Genomic DNA, 27,039 nt, shown 5'->3' on the forward strand with positions numbered 1-27,039 from the left:
TCTTCTTTCTCCCCTATTGTCTCTCCCTTACATTTTTACTTTTGTAGTTTCTTCCTGTTTTTCTTTCTCTTCTTGTCTCTCTCTACACTTATTGCTCTTCATAAAAATTTGCTAATAGCTTCTGAGGTTTGACATTATAAGTACTTTTATTTAATAAACATATATGTCACAAAAACACTATGTTTACATTTTCATACCTTTTGTCACTCAAACTGATTAAGTCTTACAAATCTTGGAATCACAATTTTAGAATTTCTCTTTAATCTTATAAACACAGGTCAGCACCAAACAGCGATAATTTCATTCTACAACAGCACCATTTGTATATCTTTTTGATTGCTCTTTTTTTCAAAACAGATTTTTCCCCCTTTGTTATAAAAGGGAAGCATATGGCTTTGTGGTTAGGGTATTTGACTCACCATTGTAATATCATGAGTTCAGTACCTGGCAGCACATTATATCTTTGAGCAAGACACTTTATTTCATATTGCTCCAGTCCACTTAGCTGGCAAAAATGAGTAATATCTGCATTTCAAAGGGTCAGCCTTGGCATACTCTGTGTCACTCTGAATGTTCCTGAGAACTACGTTAAGGGTATGTGTGTCTGTGGAGTACTCAGCCACTTACATGTTAATTTCACAAGGAGACTGTTCCATTGATTGGATCATCCAGAACCCTTGTTGTTATAACTGATGGAGTGCCAGCATAACAGGAAAGGACTTCTTTTAATATTGTTTCCATCAATAATGCCACCGAAAAATATGTGGGGCACATCTTTTTGTGGCATTATTGCAAGTATGTTCTGAGCAAAACAGAAGCAAATGAAGTGTCAACAAATACTGCGAGGTAATACTGCCAAGAATGCAGCTTACAAAAAAAAACATGATTGAGATATTGAATGTGACAATTGCCATAAATAGATTGCTGCCAGACAGGCTGTCTGTAGACAATGGGAGGTACCTAATGATTGAAAGTCTCACCTAAAGAATACTGCTAGATATGCTGAAAATACTGACAGTCCAAGCAAAAAGCTCAGTGAGCAAGGCACATAAAAGCTTAATTTCTGTCAAACACACATGTGGTAAAGAAGTGCTCTCAACTATGATTTTGGACATTATTATGTTTCTGAGAAAATATTTTCTATTGATAGCATATCCAAACTTTGTGATAAGTGCTTAGACAAGAAAGAGAAACAAGAACAAATATGTGTTGCTCCTATAGAAAAGTTAATCTACCAGGTCTGGCTGATCCACACTTTCTTAATGCTGCTATTGAAGATTCTATGCATTTGTTGATATAACTTTACTTTCAAAACAACTTCTTTTGGAATCAGCATCACCAGAGAAAGAGAAATTCATGCAAACTTTTAAAGTAATAGGGCAAATATACCACAATACTGGTTCACTTTTGACCACCCTGTTACTTAGACTTCAGCATTTGGTTCTATGCAAAAAATAGCTATGTCAGCAATTTCACATATAACTTGGAGTTTGATCTCTTTTCGGAGTTTCAAATTGGTACAAGAGGCTGTCTGGAGGACATGCATATCATTTCAATGCATCTGGATGCAATGAAGTTGCTCTCATTATAAATGGAGAGCCACACTGCAAAAGAAATATCATTCTGAAGTGCAGAGGCAACACTAGCAAAACTATAAATAAGGTACATATATCCTATGATACAGTATAGTTGTTTCAAATCAAATATGAGTTGGTATCAAAAGGTTCCCAGATTAGTTCTGTAGTGCACCAGCAGATGGCAACACATAATTGCATACTCAGTGGGAGCTAGCAGTGACCTTCATGAGGCAATGTGCTGGGTGACATCAGTGTGTTTACTTCGCTAGTTGTCGAACTTGTGTTTTTGTGAACATGTGTATGCTGTAGTTTGTGATTTTTCTCATGGACAGGAAGCTGGAACAAAGAGCCAACTTGAAGTTTTGTGTTAAACATGGGAAGTCTGCTACAGAGACATTGAGCATGTTTTGGCAAGCTTACGACAATTCAGCAATGGGTCATATGTATTGTTTTGAGGGGCATGGGCACTTCAAAAGTGGAAGACCTGCCATGAGTGTTACCCCAGAAATGTGGAGAAAATTTATCAGCTTGTGCCTGAGGAATATCAGAGGACCATCAGTCACATTTAAGAATCAAGTTCAATTCACTTAGGCATAATCTACATCTGTTTAAATTAACGTTAAAGCAGGGGACCTCAGACAGGACTGACCATTCAGTAGTATAGCTCATATTCCTCCTCTTCAAATCATGAATATAGGATACCAACATGGTAGAATTGGAGTATTTGGCATTTGAAAATGAGCTCATGTAGTCTTGTATTACCCTTTTAGGTTTTATCACCTTATATTCATGTGTATGTGTCTATTTTATACTCTTGAATTTTACCATTGGGTGCCCTATTTAAAAAAAATATATTTATATTCAATTTTGATAATTTGGGAATGATGTAAAGTTGTTTTGACTGATTCAAGTGTTTATTCATTATAGCTTTCAGTATATATATATATATATTCAGTGTGTGTGTGTGTGTATATATATATATACAGGCTGTGATGAATAAATTGTCATCTAAATTATGCAAAAATGAAAATAACACTGGCATCTCATTTTAACAGATATATTTACCAAAATTACATAAAAATATCTTGAAAAGCTAAAGAGTAAATTTAGACGACTTTGGAATCTCCTGCAACTCTTCTGCAAAGTATCCTTGTTTAAGTTGGAGAATGCTGCCATAATCCTAACCTTCAGTTCATCTTTACTGTTACAAGAAGTTTTGTTGGTCTTTTGCTCAATTGTACCCCACACATAATAAGAGGTTGCAATTTGGAGAGTTAGGTGGCCAGATGTTAAGGGTGATGTGATTGCAGAAATTGTCTGACAGCCATGACTGGGTTCTCCTGCCTGTGTGGCATCGTGCAAAGTCCTGTTGCTAGACATAGGATCTTCTAGCAGCCACCCTCTTCACCCAGAGCAGCACTACCTCATCCAGGCACATGATGTAGGCCTCCGTATTGAGTATAAGGCCATGTGGGAAGATGAATGGAGGCATAACCTCGCCAGCACTAGTGATCACTCCAAACACCAAGGTGTTGACTGGATGTTTGATTTTTATCACTCTTGGTACATGTTTTGAGAACACGGCAAGCCAAAAGTTGTTCTGTGTGTTCACCATTTGATCCTGGCAGAAATTTTTCTCGTCTGTTTAAAACCAAAGCATGATCAGTTGGAGGGGATGTTTGAATTTGTTCAAAAGCTTCATAATGCAATCTTTCCTCTTGTCCTTGGTGGCTTGGGATAAAATTTAGTCCTTTCTCACCTTGTTTGAGGAATGCCAAATGTCTTTATGCACTGCCTGTCTGATAAGAAACTCAGACACTCTCATGCCCCTGGCGATGGCACTGATTGACTTGGAGGGATCATTGTCAATCATGGCCTGGATCTCACTAAAAAATTCAGGAGTTCTTTTTTTTTATCAGAATGATCAGAATGAGTTTTCTGAGCTGCTATACCTTCATAATCACCATTAGACTTATCCAACTTTTTCCAAATCCTTTGCACTGTCTTCAGATTGACACCCAAACACTCTGAAATGTTCATATTGGAGCCTCCGGCATAAATACCAAGCAGTACAGCATGACATTTCCAAATTTCTAGTGAAGTGAATTGCGTCATATTCTTAGCAGGGCTATTTTTTGGAGCAGTGAATTGCGTTTTTCTCACAGATGGTGCACAACTGACCCTACTATACTGTCTAGTTGACAAAATCAAAAACAAACAATGCACATGTGTGAAATAAAAAAATATAAAATAGCGAGAATTTCATTTCTATTTTCGTTTCTAGGATTCAAAAATATATTTTTTTTATTGCCAATATTTCTAATCATGAGAGAAAGAGAAAATTTAATCTTACTTCATATTGAATTATGGGAGAAAATTATGATTATTACTTTTAAGAAAAGGAATTAATGAAGTATGTAATAGTTTTTAATCTGCAGAGTTTTAGTAGTAGCTTAAGAGTTATAGTAACTGTGTGGCTGAGAATTCCACATCTGTCCATAGTTACAGGATCAGTTGTATTGAGTGAGGAACACCTTGGACCCATGTCTTCTGCCACAACTTTTGCTTGACCAATTCTCTACTCTTCCAGTCGAGCAAACTGTCCCCAGGACTTATTCTTTGTAAGCCTAGTACTTATTCTATCAGTCTCTTTTGCCGAACCGCTATGTTAAGGGGACGTAAACACACCAGCATCGGTTGTCAAGTGATGTTGGGGGGACAAACACACAAACACATACACACACACACATACATATATATATATACAAATATATGATGGGTTTCTTTCAGCTTCCGTCTACCATATCCACTCACAAGGCTTTTGGTCGGCCCGAGGCTATAGTAGAAGACACTTGCCCAAGGTGCCACGCAGTGGAACTGAACCCAGAACCATGTTGTTCATAAGCAAGCTACTTACCACACAGACACTCCTGCACCTATAGGCTCAGTCCTTTATATTCTTCAGTTTATTAAACCTCCTGTTGTGGTTGCAGTTATAGGTAAACATATTCATGGTACACTCCGATGTATATCATACTTGAACACACAGCATCTTGGGACACTGTCCAAATAGCTGGGTCCTGATGCTTAGGGTAATTACCGTATATGTTCATCTGTCAGAGCAGTGAGTACCATCTACAAGTACTCATCCTTGGGGATGACTGATGACTTGCACTGTGGTTTTGTTTGAAGTGAAGAAGAGTTGTACACCATCATCTCCGCTCTTGACCAATCTTCAATGTTGTAACAAGACCAGATCAAGACAACTAGGGATGGAGAAAGATGCAGTGGATGTCCAAGATGTTTTATCACCTCTTTTACTGGTGCCTTTCAGTTTCTGTCTCCCAAATCCACTTACAAGTCTTTGGTTGACCTGAGGGAATCATAGAAGACATTTTCCTAAGGTGCCACACAGTGGGACTGAACCCATACTCATGTGATTTGGAAGCAACCACACCTGCACCTAGTAAGTTGATTTAATGAAATATCTGATTCGACATTTCTTGATACATTTATGTTGGCTGTGGGGTTAATAAGCTTGTTATGCAACTCTGTAAATTTTAGGTTCAACCCAGCTTCAAGACATTTTATGTAAGTGTTTTCTGCCATGTGATGATGAATGTGGTGGTGGTGGTGGTGGTGTTAGTAGTTGTGGGAGTAGTGGTGGTGGCAGTGGTTAGTAGTGGTAGGAACATTATTAGTAATGGTAGTGGGGGTAGCAGCAGTGGGGGTTGATAAGGATGAGATGAATAATCACAAATGAAATTACTGTTGTTCTCTTACAGGATGATGAAGGCAACTATGGTATATTTTTAAGTGCCATTCGAGAATATGTAAGAAAAGAGAGAATGCAATTTGTGGAGAAAGTGAAAGCTGAAACGGCAGATAAGTGAGTAAACCATAAAACAAACATTTTGTTTTGAGCTAATCAAATGCCACTTGCATTGTTAACATCTAAAATAATTGCTTAATTTTTTATGTAAATGTCAGTTTTCTTCTTCCTTTTTTACTTATCTCGAGACACGATATATCTGGGACTATATTGTCTGAGATGTCCCTCTTGTTTTAAAAGAGTAAGGTGTGATTTGATGGATATTTGGCTGTTGTTTTTAGCAAGTCAAGGGATAATGTAAAAATTACCTTGATAACTCTTGTTCACTGTTCTGTGAATCCATTTTTCTTCAGGTTTGGTATACTTTGAACTATGTTATTTAGTGTGTTAGTTTTATTTTAAGACTGAGGAGACTCCCACCCTTCGGTCATGAATGACCATGGGATTGCACCTAGAAAGTTACCCTCCGAGGCACAAGTCCGGGCACGGTTGTTTATGGAAGGCCAGCAGTCGCCCATGCATACCAGCCTCCTCTCTCCACACCATTGATGTTATCCAAGGGAAAGGCAAAAGCCAATACAGCTTGGCACCAGTGATGTCTCAACTCATTTCTACAGCTGAGTTAACTAGAGCGACGTGAAATAAAGTGTCTTGCTCAAGAACACAACACACAGCCTGGTCCAGTAATCAAACTCACAACCTCATGATTGTAAGCTCGACACTCTAACCGCTGAGCCATATGCCTTCACTAATTTTAAGACTATAAGGTGCAATTTGATGGACATGTGGCTATTGTTTCTATCAATTCAAGTAACAATTTGAAAGCTCCTTTACTGGATCTTGTTTATCATTCCATGAATCAAAAACTTTTGGCTAAATGTATTCAAATTGATGATCACACGTTTGACAAATATATGACTCATTTACAATAACAAAGCAGGGGTGGGGGGAAGAAAGTATATACACAACGCACAACTATTACTATTAATTGAAACTCAATGCGGTATATCAAAGGCTCATAGTGAACTGCTATGAACACAAACTGCCAATTGCTCACAGTTCTTTATTTCTTCAAAGCAGTTGTCAAATCATTATTTTTCTATGGCTCTTCAACATGGACACTGAACAAGGACTTGAAAAAAAGCCTGATGGTACAAGCACAAGAATTTTTCAAGCAGTTCTCAGTCTTCCATAGTAGTAACACCCTACAAAGCAGAGTCTGTAAGGCAGTCTTCCAACCAGCATCATGGTAATCAGAGAAAGAACACATTATGCAGCTCATACTGGAGAATCCAGAATAAAATATCTATCCGGTGATCTTCTCTGGAACCCCAGACATGAATATACAGGTGTCAGTAGACCAAGAAGAGGGTATACCAATCGACTTGTGGAAGATACTGGATATCAAGTTGAGGATATAAAGATTGCTAAGGAAGGTCAGGACATCTTGTGTGGAAGAGTTGTATTGGTTTAATCAAGTCACCCGACTGAATAGATGAAATAAAGAATTCAGCATTCTTATATCTAATTAATATGCTTTTGCTGATAACGCCAGTCAATTTATTAATGGTATTAATCTGTTGCTATGGATGGTTGGATGTACAGTGATTTTGTCCTCTGAATTCTTTTGTGAACTGATGCTTTCTGCAGATGTCTGGTGACTCAAGTATACACATTATGGATTACCTAATATTATTATTTAGACTTAATCAGGCCTAACTGAGCAGACCAGTGATCAGAAGCAATTCAATCATGACCATCCAAACATCTTATCCAGTGACATTAATTCTAAAACCCTGTGGAAAGATGTGATATGACCGTCATTACTCTCCACTCCTAAAACTGTTACAAACTTGATTTGCATCAATCTGGAGACATCAGCAGGACCTGCACATAACCATCTGTTATTTCTACTATTACACTTTTGGCCCTAGTAGAAGTTTTTAGTATGCATTCATATGTGCACACACACACACACACGCACACACACATGCATGTTTGCATGTATTCATACATACATACATACATACATACATGCATACATTCATACACAAACACATGCGCACACATATACATACATATATACATACGTACATACACACACACACACACACACACACACACACACACACATCATGACGATGACTATTAAGTTTCAAGTATTTTCCTTATGAACCCAATCTGCAATATGGACTTGATTATCAATTATAACTATTTAGTTTTGTTTACACTACTAATAGCCTTAAGAAAGATATTCACATCATAAATCCATCTTCAGTTCCTCTGCACACAGAAGAGCTAATGTACTTACTGTTCGATACCTTTATTCATAAAGCAAAAAGGAAAACATCTACACAGAATTTATCACACACTTGTGTATAATTAGTAACTTCATCACAAGTCCAGGTGCAAATTTGATGTCCTAAGATGGTTAGATAGAAGTTTATGCATGAAATCATTGATTGCTAGATCATTGTTTAAATAACACGAAGGTAATATGAAACTAACTCTTACATAATATTGTGCTCCACTGGATGTGTGTGCATCTGTTTATTTACTAAGACAAAGATGCGTTTGTAATCTACAATGACTATTTCATGTTAAACATGTCTGAAGTTATGAATGCAATATATATATAAATGGATTTAGTTCTATTATACTGCCATATGCATTGCTTTGGTCTTTGTCACATGAGTCTGTTATACAGTGCTGATCACAAATAGCAAACATAGGTGTAGGCATGGCTGTGTGGTAAGAAGCTTGCCAGGTTCAGTTCCACTGCATAGCACCTTGGGCAAGTGTCCTCTACTATAATTTGGGGCCGACCAGAGTCTAATGAGTGGATTCAGTAGATGGAAACTGAAAGAAGCTCATTGTATATGTGTGTGTGTGTGTGTGTGTGTATGTGTATGTCTTTGTGTTTGTGTTTGTTCCCCACCACCACTTGACAATCGGTGATGGTATGTTTATGTTCTCCTTACCTCACAGTTTGGCAATATAGACCAATAGAATAAGTACTAGGTTTTAAAAAAAAAAAATAAGTAGTATAAAAATGAGTCGATTGATTTGACTAAAAATCCTTGAAGGCCCAGCATGGCTGTAATCTAATGACTGAAACAAGTAAAAGATAAAAGATACTGAATCTATCACTTTTAAATGTACTAAAAGTTGTTTGTTAGTACTGATTCTCCAAGTGAATATTTGTGATCCCTAATTATTTTAGGATTTTCAAATTGGACTCCAGGTTATTTCAAAATTAGACAGATGTTATGGCTCTTTGATATAATCCTTGACTAAATAGTTAAGATGTTTTCATATGGGTGGAACAGTTAAGGTATAGATGGAATACATTTTGGTTGAATAGTCAGAAAAATAATCCTAGAGAGATGTGCTTTTGGATTCTAGAAAATGACTGAACAAAATGTTTATAATTAGATGGTGTAAGAGCTAGCATACTTGATAAAAGGTAAAAGCATGGTGGATTTTATACAAAGGCAAATAGCTTATAACAAAAGTTTAAAAATGAGCAGAAGAGGCAATGTTTACTGACAATAAAATGGAAAGATATCACAGTGATTCAATAGCAAACTAGAGATTAGGGATTATATGCTGGTGTTTCTTTTATATCATATGGTTAATGTTTCTTGATTTTAATGGCATGTTATTATAATGGATAAGAGATTACAGGAAATCTAGAGGACTTAAATGTGAGGTGTTCATAAGGAGGAATAATATAATTCTATTTTCCAGAAATGAATAATATATAGCTTCTGGTGCTGTTAAATGCCTTTAGATTCTAAATCTGACACTTGATTCTAAGTAAGATATGTTAAAAATATTTGTTTGTAGGGAGACAAAAATGCTCATCTTTCATCTTATTAAATGAAATGGTGTTATGGTGTTTATAATATAATTTTATTATATTTGCAGCCAGTGTTAGTTGACAGTGTATAATTAGTTGTGTATACAGCTCCTAGTGGAGGTACAATGGCCTAGTAGTTAGGGCAGCGGACTCGCGGTCATAGAATCGCGGTTTCGATTCCCAGACCTGGCGTTGTGAGTGTTTATTGAGCGAAAACACCTAAAGCTCCACGAGGTTCTGGCAGGAGATGGTGGCGAAGCCTGCTGTACTCTTCTACCACAACTTTCTCACACTCTTACTTCCTGTTTCTGTTGTGCCTGTAATTCAAAGGGTCAGCTTTGTCACACTGTGTCACGCTGAATATCCCCGAGAACTACGCTAAGGGTACACGTGTCTGTGGAGTGCTCAGCCACTTGCACGTTAATTTCACGAGCAGGCTGTTCCGTTGATCGGATCAACTGGAACTCTCGACGTCGTAAGCGACAGAGTGCCAACAACAACAGCTCCTAGTTCAATGCTCCACTGAGAACAGTTTTAAGGGAATTATATAGACGCACCGTGTATGTAACACACACACATACACTCTCTCTCTCTCTCTCTCTCTCTCTCTCTCTTTGTAATGATGTTGCTTTTCCCAACCACATGGTTCTGAGTCAAGTCCCACTGTGTGGTACCTTGGACCATTGTTTCTATTATAGCTTCATGTTGACCAAAGCATTATGAGTAGACTTGATACATGAAAACTGAAAGAAATACTTCATTGTGTGTGTGTGTGTGCATGTTTGTGTTTTTGTGCCTCCTTATTTTGACATTGTGTAATAGTTGTAAATAAATGTCACTGTCATGCAAGAGGTGACCCTCACTTCAATTTCTGTGAAAATATGGGGTCATATGATGGAAATTATCTTGCTTTGAAACAGATGAGGATTGGCAACAGGTAGGACATCAGCCATCAAAAATCTGCTTCAGGGAATTCTCTTTGACTCAAACAAGCTTAGAAAAGTGGTCATTAAAACAATGGTGATGATGTTATTGCATAGTCTAATGTAGACACTTGCCCTCATGCTTTTGCTTGATGTGGCTGGGATCATCCCAGATTAGTGGTCCCAGAGACATCATCATGCGTAGAACCAACCAAGTCCAGCAGTGCTCTCTATCACTGGTGATCCCATGCCAGCTCTTCTGCATCTTTCAAGGTGATGCCAAACCTCTGGAGATCTTCCTCAATTATGTCCAGCCATCTGGTGCAGAACCTACAACAAGGCCCCTTCCAGCCCACAGCTGCTGCATTGAATTGGAGTAAAGCCCTGGTAGGATGATCTAGTGGGAGATGGAGGACATGTAAGGAATAACTAACCTTTATTACTTTGCATCTAGAAGTGTAAGAGAATACATATAATGCATAACTAATTATAAAAGAGTACATGACTAATTGATACTGAGTTTATTTTCATTTTATGGTTTAATCAGAGTATGAAGGGCAGTGTCCATAGCCTTTGTGTAATACTTCTGAGACTAGTTGAGGAAAGGGTGAGAGGATGTTTGTGGATTGACGTCAAAGACTGAGCTGAAAACAAGAGCCTGGCTGATTGTATGCTTGCAGTACAACACAGACGGAAGTGGAGAGTTTGAACACAGGAAGGGCACCTGACTGATGGCTGATAGAATAATTCAATGTGTTTGATACCTTATTTGTTTACATTTATGTTATACAAAACTTGCAAATATTTGTGGTGTTGTCATTTCTCTTGTCAACATCTTGTCTGCTCATTCAGTGCCTTCATAGACATGTAAAATGAACATTCCCTTACTTGGAAAACAGATAAGAATTAGCAAGAGGGTGGGCAGCTGTATAAAAGTGCTTCAGTAATATATATTCATCTAACCCATGCTAGCATGAAGAAACAGACATAAAAGCAACAAATTCAGTTTCTCAGTTGATATTTAACCCTTTATATTAAATATATATATTAAATATATATTTTTTTTTGTTATTCAAATTGTTTTGAATTAATCATGCATTATCTTGTAGCTTTGAGGTTTCTATGATACGATTGTTTATTTTTAGAATGATAGCATAGGGTAGGTGTGAGAGGCTAGATATGGCCAGTTGGAATGTAAAACATGTAGAATACTTGGGCCAGATATGGCCAGTTTAAGTGCTAATGAGTTAATCTTCCTAGTAGTTGAAGTATATTTGTTCACATATAAACTAAACAAAGGATTAACCATATAAATATGTAGATGAATTTAGTCTCCCTCTAATGATTTTACCTAAAATTACCCCAAATTGAATGTGGTTGGCCTGCTTTGGTTTTATGCATGATTCCTAGACTATAAACCACAGTAGGACTGAAAACTTTCCCTAGATGTTGTCTGTTAAAGTTGGGTAAATTTAGCAAAAATAATATACCAATAATTACATCTTATTCTGCCATGCTTTTTGTCTGTATATTGGTCTATCTAAAAATAATGATGATAATAATAATAATAATAATAATAAGTCTGAAGAATATCAAACTGTGTAATCAATAAATATTGGTAAGGCAACATACTTGGTAAATGTAGACTATTATTGTTCCCATATAGCAAATCGATTGATCATATTTTTTCAGTTTCAATAAAAAGTGGGGGGAAAAAAAAACAACAGGAAATGAGGGAAGTATTTTGTAGTAGTTTTTACACTTTTTTACTAGAATATATGCATGTGTTGGACCATTTATTTATAAAATAACACTAAGGCTTGAACATTCCAGAATATTTGTATGTGAAAATATCAATACATGCATAACTACATCTGTTATCTGTCTGCTTATATATATATATATATATATATATCTATGTTTCTGTATATAGTAATGCATATTTTTAACTGCCTGTATGTTTGTACATTTGGATTTTTCTGAGTAGGCTACTGCATATATATCTATACATCCGTGTGTGTGTGTATGTTGTGTGTATACATTTTTGTCTGTGCACATCTATCGACTTTTAGAAAGTAATGTGTATCATGGTTGTATATGATGTGTATGTTTGAAATGTCTTAAAAGCTTCATACACAGTCATGAATAGTTCTTATTCGCTGTCTTGCTTTGATGTGTGCTTGTAATGGCATGGAGACAATGAAGAGTGATAACATAAAAACAGAACGTTAAAAGAGAACTTAAACAAAGGACATAGCAGATAGAGTTGTTATGTGATGAAGTATAATAAAAAAGGAGTGACAATATTGGTTCTGATCATGATTGGAAATAAACAGTGATGATTGGAAATTATTAATCCTTTGCATTCATTTTTTTTTAGTAGTAGTAGTAGTAGTAGTGGAAGCAATTTTTTATGGAAAGCAATGCAGAAAAATTGCACTTTTTTTTTTTTTTTTTTTTGCACATGAACAACTATGAAAACTAATGCGATTATATGGTTGTACCTTTAACAATTACTACATAGCTAAAGAAATACTGACCATGAGGGGAACAAAGTGAAGGTTTGAGGAAAAGAAGCCCATAATATCGGCAATTGGTGGAGGTTGTTGTTGTCGGTTATCAGAAAGAAGTGTATCACAGCTTACAAGTAATATCAAGTGTTCTATAATCACATTCTTGCAGTTATGAATGAAGGTAAGAGATCAAAGCATAGCTAACACAAGGAACATAAGAAAAGCATTAGAAATAATCTAATGTTCCAGTTTGTAAAGTAGGTCAGATTAACATTCATGAAGATATTAAGGTTACTGTTGAAGGTGAAAATATTTGGGACTTATCGAGATAATAAACAGTTCTTAGGTCTCAGAGAGAGCCTGTGAAGGACTTGAGCATAGCCCCTTCCTTCAGATCAATCCACCAAGTAAGAGAAAAAATATTAGATGGGCAAAATGTACAAAATTCTTACAAGCATGGATTTGTAATCAAATATTGATGAAACAGAATTTGTTTACTTCTGTAATGCCCTTCATTGTGTTTTGGTATACCTTTGCACATGTTCATTTTGTTTTATTTACTTTATATCAATTTATTTATGATAGGAAGAGTTAGATGTATATATTATTGAGGCATTGTTTTATAGCTAGATGGCTTTCTTGTTACTAACCCTTACCAGTTTTTCAAAGTAAGGAATCTATATCACTTCTTTGAAGGTGTGAAGCAAGCAAACAATCAATTTGTTGACAGAAGTGACAACAACATCACTTATAACCAGTGAATGTCACAGAGCCAAATATAAATACACTGACATGTATATGTACACACACACTTACACATGTGCATGCAAACATATACACGCATGCATACAGATGCATGTGTTTTTTGTAACTATGGATTTGCACAAAAAAAAAATAAATAAAAAAAAATATTAGGTGAAGTATATTTGCCACTTAAATGTGGCTAACCACTAAAGATGGATGCTACTGTAGCTTGTAGTCCCAGGAAGACACCTCCTCCAGCTGGCTATTGACACACTTTCTGTGCCCTATTAAAATATCAGTATTTTCCTAAAAAAGAAGAAAAGAGACTGACACACACCCTCCAAATCTGATCCACCAGTCAGGAGCACACTGTGACACATTTAAAGATTCAGCATCTGAGAATTCTTAAGTGAATTTGTTGATATATACTTGGTTGTTTGTATCTACAAAAAGACGTATGTAGAAAGCACTGATGCACACTCAGACATCCACAAACATCAAAGCACTGAAGTCATATGTTCACCCAGAACAAATGTTGGTGCATACACCTATATATATGCACACACCAACTCAACTACATATTTAGAAATCTCTGGAACTGTCTTAGCACAAAACGTCTTGTCATTTTGTTAGCAACTGGTTTGAACTTCATAAAGAATAATTTAGGTAAATAGCAAAGAAAAACATATTTATGTAATATATACATATGAAAACACACACGTGTGTGTGTGTGTGCTGAATTAATTTACAAGGCCTTTATTAAACCTAGGGCTATGATAGAAGACACTTGCCCAAAGTGTTATGCAATGGTACTGAACCTGAAAAGCACCTGGTTTGGAAACAAAGTTCTTAACTACACAACCATGCTTGCGCTTGTTATACTAAATAATGCCTCAGCCTCCAAATATTATTTTACTCTCATTATTGATATAATACCCATGTGACCCATGCCAGTGGCATATAAAAAGCACCCTCCACATTCTGTGAAGTGGTTGACATTCAGAAGTGCATCCAGCCATGGAAACCAGGCCAAAACAGACAATTGAAGCTTGGACAACTCTCTGGTTAGCCATCTCCTGTCAAACCGTTCAACCCATGCTGGCATGGAAAACAGACATTGGACAATGATGGTAGTGGTGGTGGAAGCAGCAGCAGTGGCACTGCGATTGTGGTGGTGGCGGCAAGAACAATGTTGTTACTACACAGACTGCAGCCAAACTAAAGCCATCTGACTGATTAATTAATGGACATTTATTAATTACATTTTTCAAACCATTGACTCTCAGATATATTGCTTGCTCTCTTTCTCTCTCTCTCTCTCACACTGTCCTCCACTGCTACTGCAACATCCTCTGCTCTTCTGAATCTTGCATACCTACTCTACTCAAGGATGAATGAACCACTCATCTTCCTACTTCTTGTCAGATTTGCTATCCTCCTGCTCCACTATACACATAAGCCTCAACACCAAACACTATGCCCATTCACATCTTCCCAAAACTCTTACTGTCTACAATTCTCTCTAACTCTTCATACACTTACCTACATTTGTTTCCTCAAATTTCTCCTAGTACACAATTATCACCCCTATTCCCTACTCTCACACTTCAACCACTTTGTCCACTCACACCTTCCTGGTACTGTAACTGTCTGCAATTCTCTCTAACTCTACATACATTTTCCTACAGCTGTCTCCCTGCTTCTTTTCAGCTCTGATATCTCCCCACTTACACACACACACACATATAACCACCTCCATTCAACAATTAACACTTTGTATAATCACATATTCCTGGAACTGTTTGAAATTCTCTCTAACAATCCATCTAACTCCACATGCATTTTCCTACAGATGTCATGTTACAGATATTAAAAACTGAACATCATCAATTAAATTGAGCTTAGCCATCTAGAAGACTGCAAAAGACTGCTCCTTCTTCTTATAACTACATAATAAACAAATATTGTCTTATATATCTAGTCATTATCATCATTTTACTACAACCATTTCATGTGCAAAAAGTGTCTTCAATATATTATTATACATCAAATTCAGTTTTCTCCTAATAATATATGATTTCTGTCACAAAAATAAAGAAATTACTTTTTCTTTCCATTTGATAGTTAAACTTTGAAACTCTGTTTAAACACACTAAAACATATTTAGTGTAACTTTGAAACTGTTTAAACACTATAAAACATATATAAGCATTTACGCTTTACACTTTTACTCATTTACTCTTTTACTTGTTTCAGTCATTTGGCTGTGGCCATGCTGGAGCACCGCCTTTAGTTGAGCAAATCGACTCCATGCCTGCTATTGTGAGATTTTTTATTTAGGCACCAATTTAGTCAGCTTTAGTCTCAACTCTCCTCCTTTAGTGATATCCAGCCGATTTCTTTTCTTTTATAACAAATCAGCACTAAAGCCACATTCAACTAAATATGAAGATGGGAACAGTAACAACAATTTTCTTGCCAAGTTGGCTGAATTCGAGTATTTGGCTTCTGTCTCATCACAAAGCCATGACATCATTCCTTTTATATTCAATAAAGTTTTAACTGATTCATCGTTTTGCATTTCTGAGAGTTCTTGGTACTGCATCAAAAACATCAGATACATCCACTAGCATTGGCTGCATCACCCATGCTGCAAAATCAGTTTGTTTTAAATCAGAAAATCTTTCTTTCAAATCAGAGGCCAATATTTTCAGATGATCCACAATAACAAGTACAGCAGCATCAGTCACATTTTTTTAGCCAATGGAACGGTTCGAAAATTTTGTCAGAATTATTTTTTTGACATAACTCAGTGAATGTTACAAAGCCAAATATCTTCACCTTTGGATTAACAAGAGTTTTATTTGATCTTTGAAGTTGTTTATTTAACACATTCAGTTTTTCAAAGATATCTGTTAAATAAACTTACAAATGCTTTACCATCAACGGTTAGCAGGTGCTTCATTTCAGGCTTGTCTCTTAAAAAGTAACCAAGAACATCAAATAGTTCCATAAATCTTTTCAATCAATTCCCCGTTGAGAGCCACCTTACCTCCGTGTGAGGTAAAAATCTCACATAGTCTGCATTTTCATTTCCAAAAACTGCTTGAAAAGACACTCACATTTAGCATTAGCTTTGATAGCAATGATACATTTTATAACTGATTTTAATACCTCATTGAAAACAGGAGACATATTTTTGGATACTAAGTTCTCTCTATGAATAACACAGTGTACAAGAAGCAATTCTGGATTCTCATCTTTCATCAATTTTAAGCAGTCTTTTTTCTTGCCAAACATAACAAGTGCACCATCTGCAGCACAAGATTTCTATTGGTATATTACTCTCTTTTACTCTTTACTCTTTTATTTGTTTCAGTCATTTGACTGTGGCCATGGTGGAGCACCACCTTTAGTTGAGCAAATCGACCCCAGGACTTATTCTTTGGAAGCCTAGTACTTATTTTATCAGTCTCTTTTGCCGAACTGCTAAGTTACAGGGACATAAACACACCAGCATCGGTTATCAAGCGATGTTGGGGGGACAAACACAGACACACAAACACATATACACACATATATATATACATATATACGACAGGCTTCTTTCAGTTTCCATCTACCAAATCCACTCACAAGGCTTTGGTCGGCCCGAGGCTTATAGTAGAAGACACTTGCCCAAGGTGCCACGCAGTGGGACTGAACCCAGAACCATGTGGTTGGTAAGTAAGCTACTTACCACACAGCCACTCCTTGTTTTGACATCCAAGTAATTTTTTAGCTTATATATATATCAGTGGCAGTAGTGGCAGATTCTAATGATTTGCAGAATATAATTTCTTCATCAAATTCACCTTTATCAATATATCTTGCATAGGTTAGCAATACGACCTCGCTGTCTCTTAGAGTTGATTCATTCATTTGTAATGAGAATTTTCTTGATTTCAGCTTTTCAACAAGTCGTGTTTCAATATCTTCACTCATTTCATCTATTCTTCTACTAACAGTATTGTTACTGAGTGGCATAGCTTGAAAAACTTTGTCATCTTTTCCCAGGACTGTTTTAAAAAATGCTGATGTAGATGGTTTAATTTAATCATCTCCAATAGTATGATTTTTTTCCACATTTAGCAATGAGTAATGAAATTTCATAACTAGCCTCAAAAGTACAATGAGCATTAACAGTTTGTGTAGTAAGCAGAGACATTATTGGAGTAAAGATTGTTTGCCAACATAACATGGCAGTCCTGGTTTAGGATGAAAGTTGCTGTAATTTAATCCCAGGAGATATTGTCTCCAGTTGGGTATACAACACGAGCTTTGTACTTATATTTTCAAACAAGGGAATCTAGCACCCCCACTCAGCTCAAAACAATATCTGTGTATCATGGTTTCCAGGTTATTTCCCTTCATCAGCACAGAATAATTGTTTGGTTAGATACACAGATATTGTTTTGAGCTGAGTGGGGGTACTAGATTCCCTTGTTCGAAAATATAAGCACACAGATCATGTTGTATAACCAGCTGGAGACACTGTCTCCTGGGGCTAAATTACAGCATCATTCATCCTAAACCAGGACTGCCATGTTATGTTGGCAAACAATCTTAACTCCAAAGTACTGTTGCTGAATATCTCTCATTGTGAGATTTAAAAATAGTAAGAGACATTATTGTTGATCTTTTTGTAAACTTCTCTTTTAAAGACTTAAAGTAATTTAAATCTGAATTTACATACACACTATGTTTCGTCTTCAAATGCAACTCAAGATGATTTTGTTTCATTAATTCGTTGGTCAAGCATTGTTGGCATAAGAGGCAGAAAGGTGACCGTTCATCGTGGATAGTGGATATAAATCCAAATTTTAAATATTCTTCTGAATATCAACAAACTTTTTTTTATACTTGCCCTATTTATGCATAGGGTTTGTGACTGAAAGAAATTAAATTTATTGATAAATCTTTCCAATATCTTGGTTGTGGTAATATGGCTTGTCAGCTATTTTCTCAAATATTAAATTGGGACATAAAGGGTTTATATTCCAAGTAATTAGAATAAACCTGAAAAATAATTGAATAATTTTTGAATAAGGAATATAAATGTTAACAAAATTTATGTATACCCCAATATTGTATATATGTACCATAAGTATTAACACACACATATACTTGCAGAGACTCACTAAACACACACATATACTTGCAGAGACTCACTAGAGAACAATTCACTGTCAATAACTCATTCTCAAAATGCCCCCTTCGTCTGTTGGTATGGTAAACAGAAGGGTGTACATTCATTGTGTACAAGAGGTATAAATTTAACATAACTCTATGCATGCCCCACCAAAATATTACCATGCCCCAACCGGTGGAGCAGTGCCCCATGTTGGGAATCACGTATCTAAATGATAATAATGTATATGATGTATATCTCTCATTCAGAGGTTTAAAACAAGTTGTTTTTGTCTTTACGAGATCCGTGACTGTGTGTCACTTAAAAAAATATATAGCATTTGCAGGTGGAGAGAGCCTTCATCACTAGCTAGTGATTTTCTCACACGGAGGACAGGTAACTACCCAGAAACCTAGGTCTGTGACCTCGCTTATATGTATTATACAGGCACAGACTGAGTGCTGGTAGCCAACTGAGAGAGATGTTTTCCTGAGGCTAAATAACAGTAACATGATCCTTGTATAGGATTGCCACATTATCATCATCATCATCATCATCGTTTAACGTCCGCTTTCCATGCTAGCATGGGTTGGACGATTTGACTGAGGACTGGTGAAACCGGATGGCAACACCAGGCTCCAGTCTGATTTGGCAGAGTTTCTACAGCTGGATGCCCTTCCTAACGCCAACCACTCAGAGAGTGTAGTGGGTGCTTTTACGTGTCACCCGCACGAAAACGGCCACGCTCGAAATGGTGTCTTTTATGTGCCACCCGCACAAGCCAGTCCAGGGGCACTGGCAACGATCTCGCTCGAAAATCCTACAGGAGCCAGTCAGGCGGTACTGGCAACGGCCACGCTCAAAATGGTGCATCTCATGTGCCACCCGCACAAGAACCAGTCCAGGGGCACTGGCAACGATCTTACTTGGCTTGCCGGGTCTTCTCACGCACAGCCCATTTCCAAAGGTCTCGGTCCGTAGTCATCGCCTCGGTGAGGCCCAATGTACGAAGGTCTTGCCTCACCACCTCAGCCCAGGTCTTCCTGGGCCTACCTCTTCCACGGGTTCCCTCAACTGTTAGGGTGTGGCACTTTTTCACGCAGCTATCCTCCTCCATTCTCACCACATGTCCATACCAGCGCAATCGTCTCTCTTGCACGCCACAACTGATGCTTCTAATGTTCAGCTTTTCTCTCAAGATACTTACACTCTGACGGGTATTCACATTGACATTACACATCCAACGGAGCATACTGGCTTCATTCCTTGCGAGCTTACGTATGTCCTCAGCAGTTACAGCCCATGTTTCACTGCCATGTAGCATGGTTGTTCGTACGCATGCGTCATACAGTCTGCCTTTTACTCTGAGTGAGAGTCCCTTTGTCGCCAGCAGGGGTAAGAGCTCTCTAAACTTTGCCCAGGCTATTCTTATTCTAGCAGCTACACTTTCAGCGCACCCACCCCCACTACTAACTTGGTCGCCCAGATAGCGGAAGCTATCGACTACCTCTAGTTTTTCACCCTGGAATGAGATAGAAGTTGTTTCCTGTTTGTTTGCAGTCTTTATTGCACCTGAACATCTGCCACAAACAAAAACTAACTTGCTAGTTAACCTGCCTTTGATGTTGCTGCACCTCTTATGTGTCCATAGCTTGCACCGGGTACATCTTATAGAGTTACTACCTACTCCTTTTCTACATACTGAGCAGGGCCATCTACCTGAAGGGGTTTGTGTTTTATCTACCTTCCTACTTATTAGGATTTTGGTTTTAGCTAGGTTGACTCTAAGGCCCTTCAATTCTAGACCTTGCTTCCACACCTGAAACTTCTCCTCTAGTTCTGATAGTGACTCCGCAATTAGGGCAAGGTCATCAGCATAGAGGAGCTCCCAGGGGCAACCTGTCTTGAACTCCTCTGTGATTGCCTGGAGGACTATGGTAAATAATAGGGGGCTGAGGACGGAACCTTGGTGGACCCCTACCTCTACCCGGAATTCATTGCTGTACTCATTTCCAACCCTCACCTTACTGGCCGCATCTCTGTACATGGCTCGCACAGCTCTCACTAGCCATTCTTCTATCCCAAGTTTCCTCATTGACCACCAGATAAGGGATCGGGGGACCCTGTCAAAGGCTTTCTCCATGTCAACGAAAGCCAGGTACATTATGTTGGCAAATAAACTTTACTATAATGTAAATGATATTTTACATCTAGTTGATGGTATTTTTGTGTTGTTTCACATCTGGATGGTTGTGTTATAGTTCTGTTTCAAATCTGATGTGTATTTTGTTAATGGTATTCCGCATCTATATGATGATATTTCATATCTGTTTCACATTTAGAATATTATATATCATATCTATCCTACATCTAGATGATTATATATATATACATATATATATATATATATATATATATATATATATATATATATATATATATATACAATCTAGATGTAGGATAGATGTTATATATAATATTCTAAATGTGAAACAGACATGAAATATCACATCTGTTTCACATCTAGACTACAATATTCCTCATCTGTTTCAAATATAGATGATATTTTACATCTAGATAATAATATTTCACGTTTCACATTTTCATTATAAGACTTTAATCTTGGATTACAGTAATTTAACCTAGAGATGTTTCCAAGGGAACTAATTAAAGATTGGTAAACTTTTATGATGTATATCATCTCTAGCTGTGAAACTTTCAACATAAGTATTTCCAGATAACGAATTCAATCTGATACAAAATTAAACTTTGGGGGCATGCAGAAAGAACCCTATTTAGGAAACCTTATATTTTTTTAAATTATTTCCTGATGATATTATCATGTCCTGTTGTATATCATGGCTTGTAAAATATTAACGTTTTTTACTGATTACATGCCAGGGAAGATGAGATTAGATGAAACATATTTTACAAAAAAATGCTTATTTTCAAAATTTGGTTATAATGATAAATCTTCTACATCATACATTGTATAGATATACACCTGTACACCCTCAGACACATCTATGATAAACTCAGCAAAGACTGTCAGGTGAAGCTTAGAATGATTCCTGAAAAAAAGTCTAAATGTTCCAACTGGCGACACAGTGTGTAAGTTAGAACATGCTATGGGGCAGGTATGAATATACCACTAATTACAGAATAATGTGATAATTAAGTTGGCATCATTTCAATGCTGAATTTCATTGATGTACAAGAGGGTGCTGAAAAGTTCCTGGCTTTAAGGGTATCATGAAAGGATTGGCTGGAGCCCCAAAATTCTGAGTTCTTTTACAAGGCTTAGAGAACTGAAGGACTGCTGCAATAAGTGTGTTAATCAGAGAGAGGAATATGTTGAATAAAATCATTATTAACTGATCCTTCTCTATTTTCTTTTACCCAAAGCCAGGAACTTTGCAGCACAACATGGTGATCTCATATTTCAGTACCCACTCATATTTTATCAAATGATTTCAACTAGACATGATTGTCACTTTGGTTTATGGCAAATCAACAAGGTCATTGGACAAGAACAAACATGGCCCTGTATTTACTTCAGCTTGTCAAGCAATAACTCAACAAGAAACAGATTTCTACTGACACCTTCATCTCCCATTGTTGTACAAGCCAAAAAAGTAGAATGTCTTCATGCTCATATGTACCTATTTCAGCAGCACCCAACCCTGAGAATTTAGGGTATGTAAAATCTTTGCTTGGAGCATGTTTCAAGATTATGTTTCTTAACTAATCATCATCATTCATTTCATCGACCAGTTTAACCCAACAGTGCATCTGTTTCTTTCCTGCTAGAGTGGATAAAATCTGAAAGCAGTAAGCTGTTGGTGTATACTAGTTTAGTAATATTAGCATATGAAAGTGAGTGAATAAATGAATGTATGTATGCATGTATATATGTGTGTATGTATGAATGAATGGATAGATGGATGGATGGAGGGATGGATTCGTGTTTTTATGTATGTACTTTATATATGTTTGTGTGTATGTATAAACATATGTATGTATATATGTGTGTATGTATGTGTGAATGTATGTGTATGTATATATGTAGGTTTGTGTGTATATGTGAATGTATACATGTGTGTATGTTTACTTGCATTCATGCATATTTGTATGCATATTGGCCATCATGATCATCACAATATTTATTTAACATTCATTTTCCATGCTTGCATGGATCAGACAGAATTTATTAAGACAGATTTTCTATAGCTGGATGCTTTTCCTGTCATCAACTCTCACTTGTTTTCCAACAAGGTAATATTTCACCACAGTAGACAGGAGATGAACAACATTACTTGTATGACAGTGATACTTGTCTACAAACATCATATGATGTCATGACAAGGGTACACACAAACACAGACACAAACTCATACCCATGCACGTGTGCACATCTACCCACATATACAGTGTGCTTCTTTCAGTTTTCCCTCTATAAAATTCACTCACAAGTCTTTGATTGGTCTAATGTTACAAAAAACCCTTGCCCAAGTTACCACATGGTGAGACTGAACCCAGGACAAACACAACTGGGAAGCAAACTTCTAACCCACACTGCCATACCTCTTCTTATATGTACATATATTTGTATGTAATTTGTTGTATGTGTGCATGCATATTTCAAGTAGCTGTAAGTCATTGTTTTGCCTTCAGGGACCTAACATTTTGTATAAGAGTACATAATTTCAAAGAGAAGATGAAGGGCCATGTAACGACTTTTTTTTTAATATTCTTTATAAAGAATAATTTAAAATTAAGAGCATGATATTCTCCAAACCACTATAATAGACATTAGACAAAAGCTACTAATTAGAAAGTGATACATTCAAAGCAGTTATGTTAATTAGTGTTTTGTTTTGGGAAAAAGCATGTTTCTAAGAAATTAAACAAATGCGAGAGTAAAATTATATTTGAAGTCTTTATATTTGTTTGTTTATAATTTATGAGCATTTTATGAAGTATGACTTAAACTATATTTTGTTTGACTTTGATCAAACAACCTTGAACCAAATGAAGATAGTCTCAGCCACATTTTAAAACAATCTGTTTGAATTATAGTGGATTAATGTGGTTGTATTTACTTTAGGCTTTAATAAAGCCCAAGCAAGACTTAGTACTACTGCTGGCATACACACACACACACACACACACACACACACACACACACACATGTGTGTGTATGTATGTAGAGAGAGAGAAGGGGGAGACAGGTAGGTAGGTTGGTTGGCTGGTTGGTTGGTTGGTTGGTTGACTGATTAATTTAGATATAGATATGCATGTGTGTATGTAATATATATGATAATGAAATATCAAAATGGGAATGGTTAATGAAAAGGGATAAATAGCATGGACATCTTCTCATCAGCCATGGAGATATGATACAAGCACAGTTTCAGCACATTTAAAGTTCAAAAACTTGAAATTCCATGGTACTACTTGTCAAATTGAATTAGTGACATAGGGAAGATATGATGGGGAAAAAAAAAACTCACTTACACACACACACACACACACAAACAAACAAACAAACAAACAAGCAGTAGGGGGGAAATGACACTTACTGAGTAGTAGTGTAGAAGAAAGGAATGAAGAGACAAATCCCTCATACAGTAAGAGATATGGTTAGGAATTAAAGAGCATCTGTCTTCCAGGAAATATTCTGTCAGAAAAAACAGAAAAGGAATGAAGAATTTTCAGACCAGTCTATAATGGAAATGGTAGCATACAGAGAAATTGTGAGAAGGAGGGAAAAAAAAAAAGAAATGAGTAAATGTGAAGGAGAGCAAGTAAGGAACAAAGAGTAACAAAAAAGAACACCAAGAATGGAAGAAAAGTTATAAGGAATGTAAGCTATACATATATACATATGTACATACTTACACACACACACACACACACATACATATATATATATATATATATATATCATTTTATTTTATTTTATATTACATTATATATATATATGTTAGCATACCTGTGTTGGCAAAACTGCCGACAGTTTCATTAATGATGGAAAATGGCACATGAACACAATGGGGTAAACCATTAATAAATGTCAGCAATCTAATAAATATATTGTACATGCACAGAATTGAAGCACTTGAAGAATCAGATATGATTGTAATGTCTCAGTTGAAAATATCAACCATAAAATGTGTGTGTATGTGAGTACACACACATGTAGATATATATATATACATATACATATAAACACATATAAGCCTGCATACACACACAAACACACACACACACACACACATACATATATTGAAAGAAAAAGTTGTTAGAATTTTGGAAAAATATCTTTTTATTTCTTCATTGTTATTAGTGCTTTTGTTCATTTCTCAAACTTGTCAAATCGAATTTTGTTAATGTACAAACCACTTGTTCATTTATATAAATCTGACTGGAGAGGAAGAAAAAAGATTGGTTATTCCCCTAAAATTCTTATAAAAAATTGGGATTTCTGATGAAGTTTTGACAAAGCAATACATGCTTTCTCCTATCAAATACTGTCTACAAATTCTTTCTGTATATATGCTTATAAACAAATATGATTTCTGATGAACTTATAAACAATTATGAATTTATTTTACTTGCCTATGTTTAACACTTTTATGTAAACTGTTTAAACACAAAGCCTCTTATCATTGTCAAAGACTGTATTGCTGTATTTTAATACATCTGTGTTAACTAATTTTTAACAGCACGAAGCCTACACTTTACTTTTGAAAATCCTTTTTTTTTGAAAAGTGAAAATCCAGTCAAGTCAACAAATATCTTTAAAAGACCACTGCATTTTCAAATCCTCTTTCCTATATATTTTCACTCATGACATTTTCCATCATTAATAAAACTGTCGGCAGTTTTGCCAACACAGGTATGCTAACATATATATATATATATAAGTCTTTTTTTCTCTCCTTGTTTCTTTCTGTGGAAGAGCGTAGGCTCGAAATATTAAAGATTTTTTCTATTCCCGAGCGTTATACTAATACATCTATTTGTTTTCTACACCACCTGTCTTCGTCTGTTGTCTTTTTGTGAATTCTCCCTATATATATATATATATATATATATATATATATATATATATATATATATATACGCACTCATGCATACACATACCTATGCATGTGCATACATATGCGTCTGTAAGTGCATGAGTGTATGTGTGTGCGTGTATGTTTGTTTACATCTTTTAGATCAATGAAATCTTTTTATAGTACCATGTATGTCCCTTTGTGTGTGTGTGTGTGTGTGAAATTGATAAATACAATTCATGATAAAAATATAATTTCATGTTCATTAAGATACTGGTGAATTCAGAGCTCACTACAGTTTGCCTGCAGTTAGCTGCCTCTAACTGTCACTTACTTCCACTCCATTTGCTGTTTTACTCTTCTTTCCTTAGCATCTTTGGAGCAAAGCCTTTAAATGTTGTTCACCTGTTTTAGCATCTCTCAATGCCACGCACTTCCACTCCATCTTTTGTTTTACTCGTCTTTGCCTACAGCGTGAACAACAGGGACACACTTTGCATTTTGTCGAAGACATGTTGGGGCAAGCGAAAGCGAAATCGTGATGGCACCTGTACCCAGCACCGCCTTCCTTGCACTTGTGCTGATAGCACGTGTAAAGACATTCGAGCGAGATCATTGCCAGTGCCGCTGGACTGGCTCCTGTGCAGGTGGCACGTAAAATACACCATTTTGAGCGTGGCCGTTGCCAGTATCACCTGACTGGCCTTCATGCCAGTGGCACGTAAAAGCACCCTCTACACTCTTGGAATGGTTGGTGTTAGGAAGGGCATCCAGCTGTAGAAACTCTGCCAAATCAGATTGGAGCCTGGTGTAGCCATCTGGTTCACCAGTCCTCAATCAAATCATCCAACCCATGCTAGCATGGAAAGTAGACGTTAAACAATGATGATGATGATGATGATCCTGTTGGTGCCAGCTAAATTTCACAGCAGAATGCCTTGGCAGACTTTTAGAATAGCACATCCATATAAGTTGGAATTTCTCTATTGTGACAATGATTTTTGAAAATCTTTTTTCACCACAACCATGCAAATGATGGGGGAAAGCTTTTTATGAAAACATTTTTTGAAAATTAACGAATACCCACCCCACCTTCAGGACCACATTTGTCTTTTCTTTTTCTACTTTTTTTTCTTTGTTTTTGCCCTACATACTTAGAAACAATGGGAGAAACCTTGAAGATCAACAAAATAAAAATTTAGGCAACTGGCAATCACCATTACAGTCCCCACTTCCTTCATTTTCAAGCAGAAAATGAAATACAATTTTAAAACAACACTGAAATTTTAAAAAACATTTTCATTAACCCCTCCCCCATAAATTCTAAAATTTAAGCTTTTTTCAAATCTTTTTC

The 27,039-nt window shown here is 36.4% G+C and overlaps 1 protein-coding gene across 4 annotated transcripts in view; it reads left to right on the top strand.

Annotated features, from left to right (window-relative positions):
- Positions 1-27,039, top strand: part of LOC106875477 (translin-associated factor X-interacting protein 1) — a 153,293-nt gene that overhangs the window by 123,507 nt on the left and 2,747 nt on the right. For 2 of the 4 annotated variants that reach the window (XM_014923636.3, XM_089351163.1), the window contains exon 14: positions 5,363-5,466. The exons of 1 other annotated variant lie outside the window; for it this stretch is intronic. In XM_014923636.3, the coding sequence (XP_014779122.1) occupies positions 5,363-5,466 (104 nt within the window). Of the gene's footprint in view, positions 1-5,362; positions 5,467-12,718; positions 12,738-27,039 lie in introns of those variants that run through there. One more of the 4 variants, XM_089351164.1, reaches the window with a different exon arrangement.

The sequence above is a fragment of the Octopus bimaculoides genome, chromosome 4 (assembly GCF_046866305.1).
Source record: "Octopus bimaculoides isolate indiv1 chromosome 4, ASM4686630v1, whole genome shotgun sequence".
Lineage (NCBI taxonomy): Eukaryota > Metazoa > Mollusca > Cephalopoda > Octopoda > Octopodidae > Octopus > Octopus bimaculoides.